This window comes from Lissotriton helveticus, chromosome 11 (genome assembly GCF_964261635.1).
Source record: "Lissotriton helveticus chromosome 11, aLisHel1.1, whole genome shotgun sequence".
Taxonomy (NCBI): Eukaryota; Metazoa; Chordata; class Amphibia; order Caudata; family Salamandridae; genus Lissotriton; species Lissotriton helveticus.
In genome coordinates, this window is record NC_136072.1 from 60522830 (window position 1) to 60543273 (window position 20444).

Here is a 20444-nt window from a genome sequence, read left to right on the forward strand (position 1 = left end):
GAGAAAAACCCTCCATGAATTTCTAGCGGTCAACTTGACGTTACATTGCGAAGTAAGGCCCAAAAAACATAAAAATTGGTTTGACCTAGCGTGTGCTAGTGCGCACACTGCACTACTGGGGGCCCTGAAGGAGTCCACAAGGGATGTAAACACGGTCAAGCAGGCTAGAAGGGCGTATAAATCTGCAATTAAAACAAGAAAGACACAGCTAAAAGAAATGGCCTGGGACGAACTCAGCCAAGCAAGCGTCATGTCCAGTGGCACCAGATTCTTATCTCGCCAGAAAAGTGGGTTGAACATTTTAGTGGCATATATACTGACGTGAGCCAGGAGTTGCCTATCTCACAAGGGGCTAACATCCATGCCTCAAATGTGCTATTCACAGAGGAGGAAGTGACTGAGGCGATTATGTCGACATTAAAGGGTAAAGCGCCAGATGGCGTACCAGCAGATCTCTATAGGGCAGATGCCATTGTATGGGCTAGAATTCTGACACTTGTTTTTAATGTTGCGACCAAGGTCAGCTTTCCCAAGTCTTGGGCCAAAGCTGTTATAATTCCAATTTTTAAAAAAAGGCTCAAGAGAGGATCAGGCCTGTTATAGACCGATCTCTCTCTTGGACCCTGCAGCTAAGATAATGGGGAAGGCCGTACTCACCTGTCTAACAGATTGGTTAGACAAAAACAGCATCATATCGGACCTGCAGTATGGGATTAGGCAGGGAAAGGGCACGACGGGACAATGCCTTAATCTACACCTAGTAATAGGGAAGTACGCGGTCGCTAAGCGTGGGGACATCCATTTAGCTTTTATGGACTTATACACTGCTTTCCACCTTGTAAACAGGCAAAAACATTGGCCTTCTCTACATAGTATTGGGCTAGAACCGGCTTTGATTTCCTTCATGGCAGCCATCCATGAAAATACCACGGTGGCTGTTCGTTGCAATGAGAACGGCAGCCTAACTGAGGCATGGCCGGTCAAGCGAGGGGTGCGACAGGGGTGCATTCTTGCACCCCTGCTGTTTACACTCTACATTAACAAACTGGGTGTTGGCCTGATCTCTTCTTGTAAGGATGTCCCCAGAGCAGGTTCAAAAATGATCCCGGCATTACTGTACGCAGGTGATGCTGTTTTGGTAGCTAGGACGTCGCGGGGGTTACAATCCCTTTTAGATTGTTTTATTGATTTTATGGACTCTCTAGACCTAATTACTAACTTCAAAAAGTCACACTCTATGACTATTGGAAAGGGACGGGCTAAAAAGACCAAATTTTATTGCAAGGGTATTGAACTCACGAAAGTCCCTGCTTTCCCATATCTAGGCGTACTTTTTGATGAAAGACGATCATGGGTTATGCAGCGTGCTCACAAGAAGAATACTTTAGCCAGAGCGACTGGGTCATTACTAGGATTCGCAAGAAGGATAGGCTCTAAACCACTCCCAGCCCTCATAAAGATCTATAATGATAACTGCCTCCCGTTGGTTAAGTATGGGAGTACCGTCCTAGGAAAACGGCGCCGGGAATATCAAGAGGGAGAACACGAAAGAAGAGGTGCACCCGCCTTGTTATCGTTTAAACAGTGACGTTTTCTGGAAACTACCTATTTATCGTCTCCTCCCGGTTCACACAAGTTTGCAAAACCTTTGAGACTCATCAAGTCTCTTGGAGTGGATGCTACGTATATTCTAAACTCCATACACAGGATTCCTTATCACGCATCAGACCGAGGTGCTTATGCCCCTCGCCTATTAGGCCCTGAAGATTCGCAGTCTGTTTCCCTACGATGAAACACGTGTAGGCCTACATATAGGAACAATAAACAGAACTTTCACACCAACAGCGGATTTTTTCTACACCTTTGTTTTGTCAAAACTGTTCGCCCATGTTTCAAATGTCCAACTGAATGGGGTGGTGTTCTATTGTGGTTTTTCATGTATTGAATTGACATTCTATACACTAAACAATCAATTATCACTACTGTATAGTGCAGGGGCATTGCTGTTTTCTTATGTATGGGAGTGATGTATGGGGCTATACTGACACTGGCGATATACAGACAGCAGAAAATGATTTCTTTCGCAAGCTGCTATTGCTCCCATCCTCTACTCCAATTTTTAATCTTCATGAGGACCTAGGTGCTGTCTTTATTTCAGATCAGATTGCGGTTGCCCCACTATTATGTAGGTTAAGAATCTGGGCTCAGCCGCCACCTAATCTGACCCAGTTAATTATTCAGGACTGTGTGTCTTTAGACAAAGGATTTGATATCCCTTGGATTCACTATATTAAGACACAAATGGACTCATTGGGCTGTTCTGATCTGTTTTCAAACCCTAGAGCCCTTGGCAAGGTGGCCATTAGAGACTTGAAGTCCCAGTTCCTGAATAGGGTAATGTCAGCAAGGGAGGAAGCGGAACTAACCAAACCTTTGGTGAGGAGTTTTGTTATGTTGAGTTCAGGAAGAGAGATACAGCCATAACTGACTTACATAAACAAACCCTATCACTTGTTTGTGTTAACAAGGTTCAAATATAATATGCTCCCCTGGCCACTGTCATTCCCAAAAGGCTTTTCAAAAGAGGGGTCGTTGGGTCCCTGCCCTTGTGATAATTTTTCAGAGCAGAATACACTCCACGTGTTTTTTTTCTGTGATTTCGATGTATCACTGCGCAGGAATTTTATTTTACCTTTGTTAGGAGGGGCTAATTTTGAGCAAGTTAGGCCAGCCCTAGCCTATTTGCAAATGCTCGGTTCCTCGGTTGTGTGCTTTGGGGTAGCTACTTATATCACTGGGGCAATTAGGCGAAGAAACAAACTTCAATCATAGTGCTTTTTCACTCCTTCTTTTTTAAAGTATTTTATGTAAAATGAGATTTTTAACCTTGGGATTTTGGTGTGTGACAAACTTTTTAACGTCTTTATTTGAAAGCCAATGGCATTTTTTGGTTGGGGTGCGTACCTATGGACGACAAATGGTCTCTTTTAAATTGGCATATGTATTATTGTCTGACTTACTTATAATGTATAATAGGTAGTTGTGATGTGATCTGTGCTTGGATGGTTTTAAATTTTAACCGAATAAAGATACTTTGACTTTGAATTTGACTTTGAATATCTATCAATATTCTCAAATGCATCTATTTTAGAAGGAGAAAATTATTCAGAAAGTACTCTGTCCCAATTGACTATGATTTGTTGAAGGTATTGACAAAAAAAGCACTTTGCTTAATCAACTCCAATGCCTTTCCCTCCAGCTCTTTGATGTTTTCCCCTGGCTGATGCGGCGTCTTCCAGGACCTCATAAGACTATCTTTAAATGCTTTGCCATTATAGAGGAATTTGTGAAGAAGGAAATCAAAAGTCACAAAGAGAATGGAATGTCTGAAGAGCCCCAGGACTTGATAGATTTCTATCAAACTAAAATATCGCAAGTGAGTATTCACTGCTACACCATTGACTCATCTATTCTGCCTCCAATAAATTGATCAAGTATGTGGGGAACAAAAGTGGCCACCAAATAAACCATGATACAACAGGGATTTTTATGACTGTTGTGTTCCAGGATCTTATCAAACACTTGGCTTTATCAGCTTCAAGTCTCAATGATTGACAGCAATTAATAAAGAAATGCAGACACTCCTCAGACTGCACAGCCAATGTCCATATTCTGTGTCACGTGAATCATATTAATATTTTTTGCACCACCCTCAAAGCCTGCAGACACATTGGCCAGGAATATCAATAGACTGTGCCCCCTCCATGCGGCCAATCACAATCTCTGATCGGGAAGTTAATAGACTTTTGGTGGTAACTGCACAAAGATCTGCATTTCCATTACTGCATATTTTCCCCTTTTAAATTTTGAGTTTTACCTGCAAAAATTGAACAGGGGATGCAAACTTTATTTCACCTAGTAATCATTGGGTGGAGTAAAGTCCATGTCACTTTTTAATCTGATCTCGGCAAGAAAGAGGGTTTTGTGCAATTATCTCTACCAACCATGAGCTCATAATGAAGGACCTCATTTCAATGTGCAAAATATCATGGCAAAAGCTTTAGAGCTCTGGGTTCACAGCTCTTGAATTACCTCAGTCCTTAATTAGAAAATTAACTTAGAGTTCAAATACTTTTCCTTCTAAATGAGGCCTGCAATCACCATCTAAACAGCTCTATGAACACCCCAATTTCTCTGTAAAAAGGAACCTGGTCACAAGCCTCAGTACGCTATCAACCTCAAGTCCTTGGCAGAGTTCTTTGAAGACCGATGTACAAACACAGTCCCAACAAACCATTGATACCTACAGAATTAGGGCAAAGACCTTGTTGTAGATTTTTTAAGTGGCTGAATTGCAATATCTGCCCTAACAGTTTGAGTTTCTTGTTTAATGATGCAGATATCCCTCTAGCCATCCTCCTCAAACTCAAGTCACTGATTCCACACATGCCACTACTAAAGACCTGCTTATCTACCACCACCCCAGACGTGGGTAGTTCACATTCATTACCTACTCACCTAAGAGTGCAAACTATAACCTCACCCCATTCATCAATATCTAATGTTATCAATCCCTGTTTTCAAATTAAAGCTTTAATTCCAGTAATCAATTTTAGAAGGTTCTGGCCCTTTTCTATAGAATTTGATTCTACAGTTTGATACTTTCATTTCCATCAATGGCATTTGTTGAAGAAGACAAAACTTGTTTCTGTCATTCATCAGTCCTCATGGCTGGGTATCTTCACAATACATGATGCTCATTTATTATTTCATATTTGCTGAATATGAATGTTTTTTTTTCCAATCCAGGACTCTCAAGATATCAACTCTACATTTGATGAAGATAACATGATCCGCCTTGTGTCTGATTTGTTTGCAGCTGGGATGGAGACCACCTCCACCGCTTTACTCTGGGCACTGCTCTACCTGGTGAATAACCCAGAAATCCAAGGTGGGATACATGATGAATACTATGAGTCCCACATAATTATTGTGTTATACTTTGTGGAGTATGAATTTAGAAGCCAAGGTGTGGAAATATTAAGTATATTAGCAAACTAGAATAAAGAATCGTATTTGATGGTCATGAAGTTCTAAAAAGGGAATAATGTTTTATTGACTGTTCTGATCCAAGGGCTGAGTTCAGACTGCGTCCCACAAGAGTCTGGGGTGCTCAAAGCAAGCACTGTTCCCAGATAATCTTGTTGATAGATTACTATTGGCATATTTAGGGAAACAATCAATTATGTCAATGCCAAATGCCAGGGGCAGCAAAAGTGATATCATCCAACCTTGGTACAGTCTCTGTTTACCGTATGTGTTGGCACATTACCTTTTAAGATGTTGGCACAGCAGGACTGGGTGTGAAGTGTCCTTCTTTGATGCTGGGGAAACCATGAAAATGAATAACAGTAAAAATGTACAAATAGTGCAAGTTTTTATTAATGCGGATAAATGGATATGTCAGTAACTAGCAACATATAAACCTGGGCCCAACCATTATATGCCAGGTGCAGAGTCTCATTAGGGCAGCAACACTAAAACAACATACACAGGTACCAGCCCTCATATTCTGAGACACACCCTCAGGTATCCAAATGCAGTTTAATGTCCAAGATGAGTCACAAAATCCCACTATTTCCCTAGTACAGCCTTATATTTTGAAAAACAGCCTCAAGTGCCAAGGCACCTCCATTCTATGTCTTGACACAGTCCAAAATATCCAGGTACACCTCACATGTACAGACAAAATGATTGTGTGTCCAGTTCAAACCAGTATATGCCCCAGCATAACTATCTAATGCCAGATACAATCAGCTTTTGCCAGGGCAGTGCACAACATGCTTAGGTACAGCCTCATTATGCCAGACACAATCATAATATGGCACACCTATACTATAATTATGCACAGCCTCAAATGACCATATCCAGTCAGAAATAATCATTCACAGATGCCTAGGCAAAACAATCATATGTTACACACAACTTTTATATTCCCAATAATAGTGGTTATATGCTCAGGGCCAGAATCGTGTGCTCAGCTCAGACACCTATGCATCCTTACAGCACCATGCATTCAGGTATGGTCTCAAATGTCACAGCACAGTTTCAAATTGCCCTGGTGCAGCAACCATCAAATGTTCTTGCTAAACCACCATATGCTAAGGAGTAAGCCTTGTAAGCACAAGCAAAGCTGCATTTGTCCAATTACAGTCACTGCAACAAGACTATCAGACGTGCAACCACAACCATCAGATGTACAGGCACATCAATCAATATGCTGAGACAAAACTACAAATGCCCAGACAATGATTCCAATTGCCAGACACAAATGTTTATGAAGAGAAACAAGTATTTTTCAGAAGGCACAACAATATAGTCAACTCAGACATATACATGCATTTATTATTTCTTATATCTGGGTATAACCATGCACTGTGCAGCTTCATAAATGGAAGGGCTACACATAGCATACTTCACAATTGACAGTCAACTCTGCATTGGAAGTACCTCATGCTTTTGTTTGATAGAGGAACATATTCACTCATTCTGCTTTAACACTGGGGGAGGGACCATACAAACCAGAGTTAATGAAAATGACCCTCTAAGGGTGATTTACTGGTTTTATAGATTGTGGGCATTTTCATATTCAAGCACTATAAATTGGTAAGCTTTCATAAAAAATGAAAATTACAAAAAAACAATAACATTACTAAACTGATTACCAGAAAGGGCAAAACTCTGGTATTTGGATTGAGGATGTTATTAATTTCTTAAGGCCGGGATGGTTTAAGAGGCTTTGACTTGACTTGAATTTAAAAGAGCTATCATGACAACAACTGCCCTTATTATAGACATTCACTTGTAGGTAATAATAGGACCATTTCTCTGACCTCTGTAAACATTTCTCTCCAGAGGAAGTTCAGAAGGAGTTGTCCGCTGTTTTTGGTGAATCTCAGGTCATCCAGTATGAGGACCGAAAGAGGATTCCATACACTAATGCTGTAATTCATGAAATACTTCGCATAAGCAACATTGCATCCACTGGCATGCCTAGGCAGACTGTGGACGACATGTCATTGCAAGGGTTCAACATTGAGAAGGTATGTATGTACTGGCATTGAGAGATAAAGTGTGAAGCACAGTAGTGATTATGATCTGCCAATTAGAGCTATTACAACATTTTCAGATAACCTAACAAGGAATACAAAGTTTATCAACTAGCAATATGCCGGCTTACCGTTATTGTGGCATGGGGCATGAAACAGACACTAACATTTCTGTCACCAAGCATCATCAGCATGTGAAGTAGACTGTGATGGAGGAAGGGCAAAAAGGATGTTTTTGGTTGGGCAATGAAGTTTATTTTCCAGTTTAAAATTTTATCTGGCATGGTATTAGAGTTATTGACACAGTAGAAAATTGAGTATTTCACCAAAGCGTGAAGAATTTAGAAAGGCTAATACTGAGCAGAGTAAAAGGTGATGTGAAGGAGGATGATGATGGACAGAGGACAATCTGTACAATATGCAAAGTGACACAAGAAAAGAAGAACATACAGCACAGTGGTGCAAATCAAAGGACATTAAAATACCCATATAAATTAAGAATCATTACATTTTTTTTCTAAATCCTAATATGTGATCAGCTAACACATATAATTACTCATGGTAGAATTACTGAACTATTCAAATTACAGTTACTTGAGAAATAAGAAGTATATACTTTCCTCTCAATCGGTCTCTGATGCATTCAATAAAAGGGACTAGAGATGTTTCCTTTGAGGCTGTGCTACTGCTCAATTCTATTCTCTGTAAATCATTGATTCGGGAGCTAAAATATTAACAATGGTTATATCTTTAAAATATATTTTGAGCTCCCTCAGGATTCACATCCTAACTCTGGAGTGCAGCAGGATGTTGAGTTGCAATGGTGCTAATCCATCTTAAAACCCAGTTGTGCATATTTTGCTAAACCTAGTCATGGCTGACAATCAACAGGTCATTATTCTCAAAAATGATTTTGAGCAGAATTGAATGTTTCCATATTTTGTATTTAGATTGTCAATTGAGAAAAGAGTCAACATCATTATGTCAGAATGTTTCTATTTCATGCAGCCTCAATTCCCTATTGCTTCCTCTCCTCTTTGCTTGTTGCTGACTGGTTCACTTAAATTTACTTTTGTAACCTCCTCATTTAGACCTACTGCTCATCATACAATACCATAAATGGATTAGCACAACAGTGAGCAGACCTTGAGCCCATTACTTTGCCTTGCATCAAGATTTGTTTTTGATCAAGAACATAGTAATTATGCAAAAAACTCATTCCACTTCCAAAAGCATTTTAGTATGTCAAAAAGAATTTGCTGCTCATGGTATTAAATTAATGGTATTCTCTTCCAAATATTTTTGTTATGCTACCCCTCTGTATGAGCTTCGGACCACATTTGTTACTAAGAAGAAATCATTGCCCCATGGAGTGCTTTAAATCCTACTCAAGAAACCTTTTCTGTCTTAAGTTGGAGCATAATAAAGTTTGAGATATATATTATTTATATATTCTGAGATCATTCCATTGACAGCCCTATGCCTCATCCTACAAGTCTAAAGGTCGGGCACCACATTTCTTTGTGAACCTTTGTAATAAAATAAATCAGTGGTATAGTAGGATCATTGATCTTCAAATATCTACCTTCATCATCTCTGAGTACACCTTCATTGCACTATTTCATAAAACTGTAAATGCAATTTAGTTTTAACATCTTTTAAAGCATCATTCCAACCACGACATTGCATTTTCATTGCCCAATTAAAATCAAGGATTTCTATCATAATCTGAAAGGTTCAAAAGCACACAATTCTCTCATATCTCCTGTCCCTGCTATGACAGATTTGTTGTTTTTTAAACACTCATTTTTTTCTAAATATTTATCATTTGTATTCAGTCTAGAATGATAAAATGTCCAGTGTTCTATTTCCTGTAAAAAAATATTTATGAAATGTAGTAACTGAAACTATATTTGGAAGTTTAGAGATGAATAATTTCAATTTAAACTTTTTTCAGTATAGTGAGTATATTTAGTGCCTAATGATTATGCAATATCTTCTAGATGTTCATCCAACAAGTTTCATGTGTCATTAGTGTTGTAAACCCCCTTGAATAAATTCCTTTTCAGCTTTATTTATTTCCATTATCGAGATTGTGGGTGGTGTTATTCCCAAAATATTTTCAAATTAACTTTTTAATTTTTTTTAAAGTAAGGGTAAAAGATAGGTTGCTAATGTTAATTAAAGAATCTGACATGCTGGAATGGTGTTAAAGATAAACCTTTATTAAGTATTGGACCTCTTTGTTAGGATTTTGTAAGATAAATTCATTAGTAAGTTCAAGTCTCAATTTAAGCCTAGATCTTGTAATCATAATTTTTGTCTTCATGAAAGAATTATTGAGACCTTCCAGAAAAATATGGGTCATCAAAATGGCTATCACATGTTGAGCCAGATGTACTTAAACAGGATTCATAAAAAGTGTTTTTTCCAAATTCTATGTTTTTTTGCAAGCCAACCTATGTACTGTTTGGTTGGTTTACAAGGTACTGTATTGCAGCTGGTCGCAATTTGACCTACCTCATAATTATTAATGAGTTAGGTCACAAATGCAGCCCTCTACAATTTGCTGTCATCACAGGGATAATGGCCTACGGTGGTCAGCAGACCATCATGTCTGGTATTTCTTTCATAGAGAGCAAAGATTTTTTTTTAACACATCCCGTTTTCCTTAACAAAAGATGGAATGTGCCTAAAAAAAAAAAGTTTGTAAATCTATTTTTTAAGAGTCAGAAGTGGTCCCATAGACCACTGCCCACTTTTAAAACTTTTTCTTTTGACAATTCTCAACGAGGGAGGATTCTCTAGTAGACCCCTTTTGATTTACAATTGGGTTATTTCCTCATTTGAAGTGTTAGTAAAATAATAATAATAGACACCTTAAGAAATCGCTGTTTGGGAGGGATGCCCTAAACTTGCCCCTATGAACCAGCAAAAATGTATGATTTCCTAAACCCAATTAGCAATTTGATAATATGTTTATGACTCGCAGTTTGATAAATTTGAAAAACACCGTTTTTTGTTGCAAACCGTGCGATTTATATCACATTGCAGGATTTGCAATAAGAAACTCAATAAGCACACCCATTGTTGTCATGTGAAGGACTATCAAGAACCATGAGAATCTAGGTCTCTACTGACTATGTTAGACTTAATTAGTTTTGCCAGCTAGCTCAGAGGTCACTAGAAACTTTCTAGAATGTTCAGGAAGGAGTTAACTCTCCTGATTAGACAAGAAGGGATTAGTTTCTGACAACCGCATAAACATGACAACTTTGCTCCCTCAGAATAAAGAGTATATCTCTAGAGTCATGTGAAAACAATAGACCGCTATTTCACTCAGTCAATCGTGCATGCTTAATTTCACCAGATTGCAGAGAAATAGAGAGACGGGCGTTTTCAATAAAAGTTGTTATATATAGAGCAGTCTTCTTTCTCATGCAAGAGAAATGAGTTGCCAAAATTGCAATGCTTATCATGAAGTAAAGTGCGTACAGTAAAAGTAGTATTATGAAATAATACGTTAAAAGCATTAATATGGTTTCTGAGCCATATGATACTTTAAAATGGATAAAATATATACATACATAAAAACATTGACTAACGTACTTAACTGGTGCTTCTAAGATACGCCTACCCCGGTGTACCTGACCTAAGCCTAAGTAAGTTGCAGTTTAAGTTAAGTTGGTTTTTGCCAAGAATCTGAATCAGCTCCGAACCTTGATTCTAGAATGAAGGAGGTCTTGTATCTCTGTCTCAGGACTCGATCTCCCAGCAACCCGCAAGGGTGACTGGAAACACCGGAGCTGGAATTTCTCGGCAGGAGAAAAGACAGCGTCTCTCTCAGTGCGTCAAATGGGTGGGTTGGCTTCCTTCGGCACTCGCATCAGCTGGGCTTCAGGCAAGTAGATAGCCGCTCTGCTCCAAACCACCGTCTGTTTGCTTAAGGCAACGTTGGTATATTTATACCTGGAAGGTGCCGGGTTTGACGTAAGGTTGGACATAAGACGTCACTAAGAACTTACAGTTCTTTCTGGACTCCAGGAGTTCTTGTGCAAATCAAAACAAAAGCAGGGGGAATTCCCGGGCTGCTGGAGGCTTGGTTTGTTTAAAGAATGCGTTGCACTTTCTAGGAGTCTATGGGAGTAGCCTTGCCGTATTTGGACTGCATTGGCTATGACTAAATATGCCTTTATAAGGATATGTTTTGTTATAACCACATAAGGGCATGAATCGGGGATATTTAATTAGGGTCCTAGATACATTCACAACAATGGGTGGGAGTGTGGCCCCAAATGAAGGTAGCAATGTAAATTTGAGATATAGCCTGACTTCCAACTTGTGGGAACTTGGAAAATGTGTTTTTACTATGTATATGCATAACAACCTAACACTGCTGACTGAATTGTGACTCCACTATCGCGTTACATTTTTCAACAAAAAAATGAGCAAAAAAAAAGAATCCTAAAATGGATTGTAGTCTTTTCATTGTTATTGGAGGTTGGAGTCGTGCACATTTTTCTACAAAATGTAGTACCAGGCTTTTGCCGAAACTTGACAAGTAGTACCCTAGAAATAGGACACTGAGGTGGGAAATTTTTGATTTTTTTAAATTGAATTTGTAACCCAGGTTAGTAAACTCAAGGACTATGTGGTTCACTCTGGCCAAGAGTTCCATGAATTCATCATCCGTCAGATTGATATCATCCACATAGGACAATGCCTTTTCATCAAAAAAATTATAAGTAACTCTGTTATCCTGGCTGAAAACAACCCGGGCTGTTCCTATACCCCTGGGGTAATCGACAAAATTGGCAATGAGAATGGTGTCAAATATTTGCTTCCAGGTGCTATATCTTAGCAGAAAAATCAATTTGAGATGTCTAGTGTTGTTTTATATTTCTTCCGCATGATGTTATTCATTAGTGCGGCACTTTGTGCATTCTGTACTGTAAATGTGCGTGTGGATGCATTTAAATTTGTATAATCTATGATTATACAATATGAATTATTGGGTCTCATTACTGGAAACAAGAGATAATTCATAGATGAGGTGCAATTCTCAATCACACCCTGATACTCATGTTAATCTAAGATCTCCCTGACTTGTCTTTTTGCCTCATGTTTAATCAGGTATTGTCCCTGTGGTAGAGGAATTGATTTTAATGGGATTTCCTGATGAGGTGACTTATCATCCCACCCAACATGGCTGCAGTAAAGTGGAGGAGCTAACGTTAACACCCACTCCTGCGCATATACATTTTTAACTGATTCTGGCACGAGGTCGGAAAAAGCTAATAAAATGAACTTCTCCCATTGGGTAATCCATTACAAACTCAGGTGGCCAATCATTTTTGGCCAAAAGAATGTCATAACCATAGGACAGGTTCTCCCAAAAGATACCCTTCCCTTTCCTGGGTATATCCCCCTTCATTTTGAGTGTTATTTCATATAAACGATGTGGGACACTTACCCTTGTAGCAGGTGTCTCTTTCGTGATATGCCCACTCAGCGCTACTACCTCCAGAAAGTCCATCAAGTTCTTGTGAGCTATGGTGACTTCGGCCTCGCTGTCCAGCAGAGTGACTGCCCATTCGCCCTTTAGAAACAGAATTATCAGTAGCCTGGTCATTTCTCATTTTAATCCCGGCTACATTCATCCTTTTCAATTAAGGTTTTGAAGTCTTTTGTTTGTTTTCCTGTTTAATGAAGTAGTCCCAAGTCTCCCTTTTAGACTTGACTCATTCGTCCTTTCTGTACTCTGACTGTGTGTCTCTCTCTGAACGCTTTTCGGAAGTCTCCTGAAAAGAACGAGATAAACTTGTATCAGTATCCTGATACCTGTCAGGCTTGCTAAAATTGGCATGGTTTCGCAAATCATATCTCCGGTCTGTTTGCTCCTGTTGAGGAGACCCACCCTGTGACTGTGTTTTTTTTTTTTGTTTTTGTTTGTTTATGATCACTTTTCTTCCTTGAAGAATCGGGTGTTTGCTTTGAGTTATCTCTCTCAGAGCTACTCCTAACTATTGATTTTCCAGGTTTGGCTCCCAGATTATCTCGGCATAGAGAGGCATATGTATCTTCGAAAATCGTAGGTAATTTGCATTCCTGTTGTGCGGGATTGAATTCCCTCAGGCATTGGTATAGCCAGCTCTGCTGCCTCCCCTTTTATGTTACTCAAAATTACTCATCAGTTTCATTCCCAGATCTATGGCATGATCAGCCCTTACTCATTCTGAATCTGTTTCAACACATCTGGCATGAATGCTATTGAAAGGGTGCCATGTGTTCTGGTGTATACAGCATCGAAGACTGTACCCTAAGTTGTGCAATCTTCTAACTTGGAAGCCATCACCAGCGGCAAGAAAATTGTCAGTATTCTGTTATTCCTCAGGGCCTGTATGGGGTAAGACTGCTTCAAGCTGTGCTGTTGCTCCCGGATGGTGGGAACCTTTCCCATAATGGCATTCAGTGTTTGTGGGCTACTGTCATGTCCCGCGATGTAAATCAGTGTGCACGGGTCCCGGGCTGGAGACGGAAGCACGAAAACTACAGTTCCCGGCATGCTGCGCGTAATGCACGCAGAACGTCATGTGCGCACGCATGCCAGGAAATAAAGAAGCGGAACTAACGGCCGTGCAACGCCGATAATTCCGAAGTCCCAGAAGAGAGTGCGGAGCTACGGTCCTTTTGGCAGTGTCTGACTTGTTTTCATAGTCCGTCAGAACCGTGAGTAAGGGGCTTTAAGGCGGCGGTGTGAGGCGTTGGTTCCATCGATCCCAACAGCACACCGGCCGGCCGCCTCCAACAGCTCCCAGCAGTGATAAATGTTTCTGAGCCCTGTTTGTCATTTCAAGGGCAGGTTGGAGAGGCAATAACCTGGCGCTGCTGCGTAGCCAATGTTTCTGAGCTCTGTTTGTCATTTCAAGGGCAGTTTGGAGCAGCAATAACCTGGCGCTGCTGTGTAGCCAAACATTATTGCATATATCTGTATATTCTGAGAACAAGGAAAAGCGAAGGGACTCACTTACACCAGGACTCTGAGCCTCGCTATTCCATTAGCCCTGTAGGAGTATAACTACGACTCCTTTATTGAGACAGGGCACAATAACTCGGGGGGATCGCGGTGTGAAGTCAACACTGCGTTCCGTACAAGAAATAGGAGCCTGTATCTTGGTACATTCAAGGGAGGTTCCACAAGAAGCAAAATTTATGGTTCTTCTATTCTTTTCATTTCTGCAGGAGACAGGAGAGGTCATGAGAGTGGGGCTTGTGTAATACCCATACAATCTGATATAAAACAGTATTCAGGGTATGTGTAGGGTATTTACTGGTATACCACAGTTAATCAGGTTACCTTACACCAGTATATGTTATACCGTGTATGTTTTGTTTTCCAGCTGGGTACAAGTCCTCATACCTCCTCCACAGCAGTGTCTCCGCTAGGAATAAAGCCTTGTGTATTTTCCTTTACAGGTATTATTCAAGCATAAAGAGAAGTACACTGTTTTAGTAAAGGGCACTGTGAATACTTGTTAGAGTGAGGGAGATAGGGTGTGCTAATCTGGTGTTCTTTGTCGTTGCAGATCTCCCTCCCCGCTGTTCCCTTCCTTTCCCGCGCCCCGTTGAATTACTTCATTTGTTCGTGTCGTTGCATATCGAGCATTGGGGTAGTTTAGTAGGGCCGGGTATTGGACTCTCAACTCAGCCCCGAGGAAGTCTAAAGCCGAACCTTGACAGAATTATCGGCCTAAGGATTTTACCTCCTCTTGGCTGCGTTGAGAGCCGCCATGACAACCTTAGAGGATGTTCTGGCTGCTTTGGCCTTAGTACAAGTAGAGTTGGCCGCGTCCCACAGAGAGGTAGCCGCCTCGAGGGCAGAGAATGCCCAATTGCGGGCTAGGGTGGATAGATTGCCGCAAACCTCCACAACCCAGGGAGCTACCGGTGGCTCTTCCCCTACCACGTCTGTGGTGGTTGAGATGCCTGCCCAAATACCCCTGGCTCCACCGGAACGATACCATGGGGACATTAAAAAGGTGCAGGTGTTTATGACGCAGGTTCAAATGCACTTTATGTGCAAACCAAAAATGTTTTCCACACATCAGGCAAGGGTGGCTTTCCTTATATCGTATTTAGGAGGGGAAGCTGCTCAATGGGCGGTTCCGATAGTCAGAAGGGATGACCCCCTTCTGTATCACTGGGACAATTTTAGAGAAGAATTCGAAAAAACATTCGATAGGAGGGCTGAAACCTTCACGGCAGATCGTGAGCTGCTGAAGCTGAAACAGGGGGATGCCGATCTTGTCACATATCTCAACAACTTTAGACGACTCGTGGCAGAAACAGATTGGCCAGAAGCCAAGAGAACCGCGTTGTTCTATCAAGGTCTTAGCGAGGAAATGAAGGACGTGCTGGCACAGATCGATCCTCAACCACGTACATGCACTGCACTTATAGAGCTCTCCTTGCGATTGGACCATCGTATGAAAGAAAGAAAGGGAGAACATAAGAAAAAGGACAAGACCGTGATGCCCTATGAACAAACTGGTAGTGGTGAGAAACAGTCTACTCATAACGAAGCAATGGAGGTAGGGGCAGTGCGAGCCTCATTGACCACGAGCGAAAGAGACCACAGGCGCAAACAAGGGTTATGTCTCTATTGTGGCAAGAAAGGCCACTTCCTGCGTGAATGTCCGGTGAAACCAAAAGGTAATAGATACAAGGGAGGCCAAAGCCTCGCCGGAGTAACAGAAAAAGAGTCGGGAAACTACACGGCTTGAAGGCGGAGGAAGGGAAGCCCTCAAGCTCGCATGTTATCCCTTCGCTCTCCCCAAGCACAGAAGCAGAAAAAACTCATTTGTTTCTGTACATGACCATGACGATAGATGGAGTACAACAGGATGTACGTGTGATGATCGACTCAGGTGCTACGGGTTGTTTTATGGATGCCACTGAAGCACGGAGACTAGGAGTGACGCTAGTACCAAAAAACACACCAGAGACGGTTTACGCCGTAGATGGAAACGAACTACACGCAGGACCCATACGTTACCACACGCAGGAGTATGAACTGGTTTATGATAATCATCATCAGGAAATGCTGGTGTACAATATCATAGAAGCCCCACAGTATGGCATCATACTGGGTCTCCCATGGTTACAGAAACACGACCCCGATATACGGTGGACCACTAAAACGGTCCAGTTTCTTTCTCCATACTGCAGCGAACACTGTATGATGAAGCCTTGGAACCCTGCTTCCGCCTTAGCTTCTATGCAAACCATAGCCACAGCTGCAGAAAAAGACGTGACGTTGCCTCCTTGTTATGCAGAGTTCGGGGCGGTCTTTAGCGACAAAGAAGCAGAAGAACTTCCACCTCACAGAACCTATGATTGTCGCATCGATCTCCTCCCAGGCTCTGAGATTCCTAACGGGAGGATCTACGCGCTGACGTTGCCAGAAACAGAAACCCTGAGAGAGTATCTTGAGAAATATTTGGCTCTAGGATTTATTAGACCTTCCAGATCCCCTGCAGCGTCTCCCTTATTCTTCATTCCGAAAGCAAACGGAGAAAAAAGGTGCTGCATTGACTATCGCGCGCTTAACGCCATCACGGTAAAAAATCAATACCCTTTGCCCTTGATCCCGGTACTCCTGGAACAAGTCCGTGCAGCACGTATCTATACCAAGTTGGATCTGCGTGGGGCATACCACCTTGTACGCATTAGGCAGGGTGATGAGTGGAAAACGGCCTTTAAAACGCGGTATGGGCTCTATGAGTATTTGGTGATGCCCTTTGGGCTTTGCAACGCCCCGGCCGCGTTTCAATTCTTTCTCAACGAAGTGCTTCGAGACTTTTTGGACCGTCATGTGGTCGTTTACATAGACGACATTCTGGTCTATTCAAATTCAACTGAGGAGCACATAACCCATGTTAAATCGGTATTACAGGCTCTTAAGGAACACCATCTCTTTTGTAAAATCACTAAATGTGAATTCCATGTCACAACAGTGGAATTTCTGGGTGTGATACTGACGCCCTCGGGACAAGTGATGGCAGAAAGAAAAGTGAAGGCCATAGTGGAATGGCCTGTACCCAAGAATGTCAAGGACATACAGAGCCTGTTGGGTTTTGCAAACTTCTACAGGAGATTCATAGCAGGGTTCTCAGGAATGGTGGCACCCCTCACGAAACTTACAAAGAAGAACACCCAGTTCGTGTGGGACCAGGAAGCAGAGCGTGCGTTCAACGCATTAAAAACTGCATTTTCCTCTGCCCCGGTGTTGACGCATGCCAATCCGGATCTCCCGTTCATCGTAGAGGCAGATGCCTCTGAGATAGCTTTGGGGGCAGTTTTGTCCCAAAAAGAGGGTACCTCGGGTGTTCTACACCCAATCGCCTATATGTCGAGGAAACTCAGCCCTGCAGAAGTAAATTATACTATAGCGGAAAAAGAACTGCTTGCCATTAGAGACGCTTTCTTGACCTGGCGACATTGGCTGATGGGAGCAAAACACCAGATCACGGTGTATACTGACCATCGCAATCTACAGTTTTTAAGAGCGGCAAGACATCTGACCCCCAGACAGCTTCGGTGGATGTTGTTCTTCGAAGAATACCGTTTCATGGTGACGTTCAGGCCCGGCACCAACAACAGAAAAGCTGATGCACTGACACGAAGAGAAAACCACCTACTCCCTTTGGAGAAACCTGTTCGATCTATCATTGAACCCGGACAGGTGATAGGAGTAACACACACCAACGATTTCCTTACGGGTGTACGGAGAGGAGCCCAAACCTGTGTGTGGCGCACTTGGCTTCGGCATCATCCTGAGTGGAAGATGAAACAAGGTATCCCCATGAGAGGAACACAGGTTCTTATACCTACGGCTGCATTGCGGAAGACGGTTTTCTCCTGGTGTCACAACGCCCCGTGTGCGGGACATATGGGATTCATTAAAACGTTGGAAAAGACCCAAAGACAATTCTGGTGGCCTTCCATTAGACCAGATTTGATCCGATGGGTGGCGGAGTGTGTCACCTGCAATCAGATGAAATCAAACCGACAACAACCGCAAGGGTTGTTACAACCGCTTCTCACTCCTACCCTTCCATGGGAAAGATTCTCAGTGGACTTCATTGTAGGACTCCCAAAAGACCAAGGCAAAACGGCTATAGTGGTTGTGGTGGACTTCCTAACAAAGATGGGTCACTTCATAGCCTGTGATCAGGTGCCCTCTGCGGGCCAATTGGCTCAACTCCTACTGGTGAACGTTGTAAGGCTACATGGACTACCCCGTGATATCGTATCTGATCGCGGGGCTCAGTTTACAGCCAGATTCTGGAAAACATGGTGCACCGCCTTACACATCACCTCGTCTGTGTCCACAAGCTTCCATCCGCAAACAGATGGACAGACGGAGAGAGTAAACCAATCCCTAAAACAGTATCTCCGTTGTTATGTTCAAGAAAGCAGCGATTCCTGGGTAACTTGGTTGTGGGTGGCAGAGGTGGCCTACAATAGCACCCAACACGCATCCACTCTCCACTCACCTTTCTATTGTTCCTATGGGCATCATCCCCGGTTCACCCCCATGCTGTTACCATCTGATAATGTGAAATTACCTGAGGTGAGGGAGAGATTGCTGCGTGTGCGCCAAATTCTCTTGGATACGCGCAGGAATCTTACAAAGGCCAAAGCTAGGTACAAACAACAGGCCGACAGGCACAGGAGACCCAATCCAGTCTATCGGAAAGGGGATCTGGTGTGGTTGTCCACTCGTAACATCAAGTTTAAGAGGCCCAGCGTGTTTAACCCCCGGTTCATCGGTCCTTACCGAGTGGTGGAACATGTGAACCCTGTGGCTGTGCGTTTACGTCTGCCGGCGCAGATGCGGATCCATCCGGTTTTTCATGTGTCGCTTTTGAAACCCTCTAGGTGTCCTGTGCGCAGATCGCCTCAGCCTATCTGGGTGCATCAGGATAAGGAGTATGAGGTGCGGAAGGTGCTGGACTCTAGATGGGTGAGGGGTCGTTTGCAGTACTTGCTGTCCTGGAAGGGGTATGGGCCGGAGGAGGATTCCTGGGAGCCGGCCAGGGCAGTTCGGGCTCCCAGGTTGGTGGCTCAGTTCCATCGGTTGTTTCCTGCGAAGCCCAAGGCGGGTGGGTCCCCTTTGTGAAGGGGGATGTACTGTCATGTCCCGCGATGTAAATCAGTGTGCACGGGTCCCGGGCTGGAGACGGAAGCACGAAAACTACAGTTCCCGGCATGCTGCGCGTAATGCACGCAGAACGTCATGTGCGCACGCATGCCAGGAAATAAAGAAGCGGAACTAACGGCCGTGCAACGCCGATAATTCCGAAGTCCCAGAAGAGAGTGCGGAGCTACGGTCCTTTTGGCAGTGTCTGACTTGTTTTCATAGTCCGTCAGAACCGTGAGTAAGGGGCTTTAAGGCGGCGGTGTGAGGCGTTGGTTCCATCGATCCCAACAGCACACCGGCCGGCCGCCTCCAACAGCTCCCAGCAGTGATAAATGTTTCTGAGCCCTGTTTGTCATTTCAAGGGCAGGTTGGAGAGGCAATAACCTGGCGCTGCTGCGTAGCCAATGTTTCTGAGCTCTGTTTGTCATTTCAAGGGCAGTTTGGAGCAGCAATAACCTGGCGCTGCTGTGTAGCCAAACATTATTGCATATATCTGTATATTCTGAGAACAAGGAAAAGCGAAGGGACTCACTTACACCAGGACTCTGAGCCTCGCTATTCCATTAGCCCTGTAGGAGTATAACTACGACTCCTTTATTGAGACAGGGCACAATAACTCGGGGGGATCGCGGTGTGAAGTCAACACTGCGTTCCGTACAAGAAATAGGAGCCTGTATCTTGGTACATTCAAGGGAGGTTCCACAAGAAGCAAAATTTATGGTTCTTCTATTCTTTTCATTTCTGCAGGAGACAGGAGAGGTCATGAGAGTGGGGCTTGTGTAATACCCATACAATCTGATATAAAACAGTATTCAGGGTATGTGTAGGGTATTTACTGGTATACCACAGTTAATCAGGTTACCTTACACCAGTATATGTTATACCGTGTATGTTTTGTTTTCCAGCTGGGTACAAGTCCTCATACCTCCTCCACAGCAGTGTCTCCGCTAGGAATAAAGCCTTGTGTATTTTCCTTTACAGGTATTATTCAAGCATAAAGAGAAGTACACTGTTTTAGTAAAGGGCACTGTGAATACTTGTTAGAGTGAGGGAGATAGGGTGTGCTAATCTGGTGTTCTTTGTCGTTGCAGATCTCCCTCCCCGCTGTTCCCTTCCTTTCCCGCGCCCCG

General features: G+C 42.7%; 1 protein-coding gene across 1 annotated transcript in view; it reads left to right on the forward strand.

The window, feature by feature from the left end:
* The window catches only part of LOC144792077 (cytochrome P450 2J4-like), a 90541-nt gene that overhangs the window by 27057 nt on the left and 43040 nt on the right, over positions 1-20444 (forward strand). The window contains exons 4-6 of the mRNA XM_078666928.1: positions 3260-3436; positions 4810-4951; positions 6916-7103. Of these exons, the coding sequence (XP_078523054.1) occupies positions 3260-3436; positions 4810-4951; positions 6916-7103 (507 nt within the window). The remainder of the gene's footprint in view (positions 1-3259; positions 3437-4809; positions 4952-6915; positions 7104-20444) is intronic.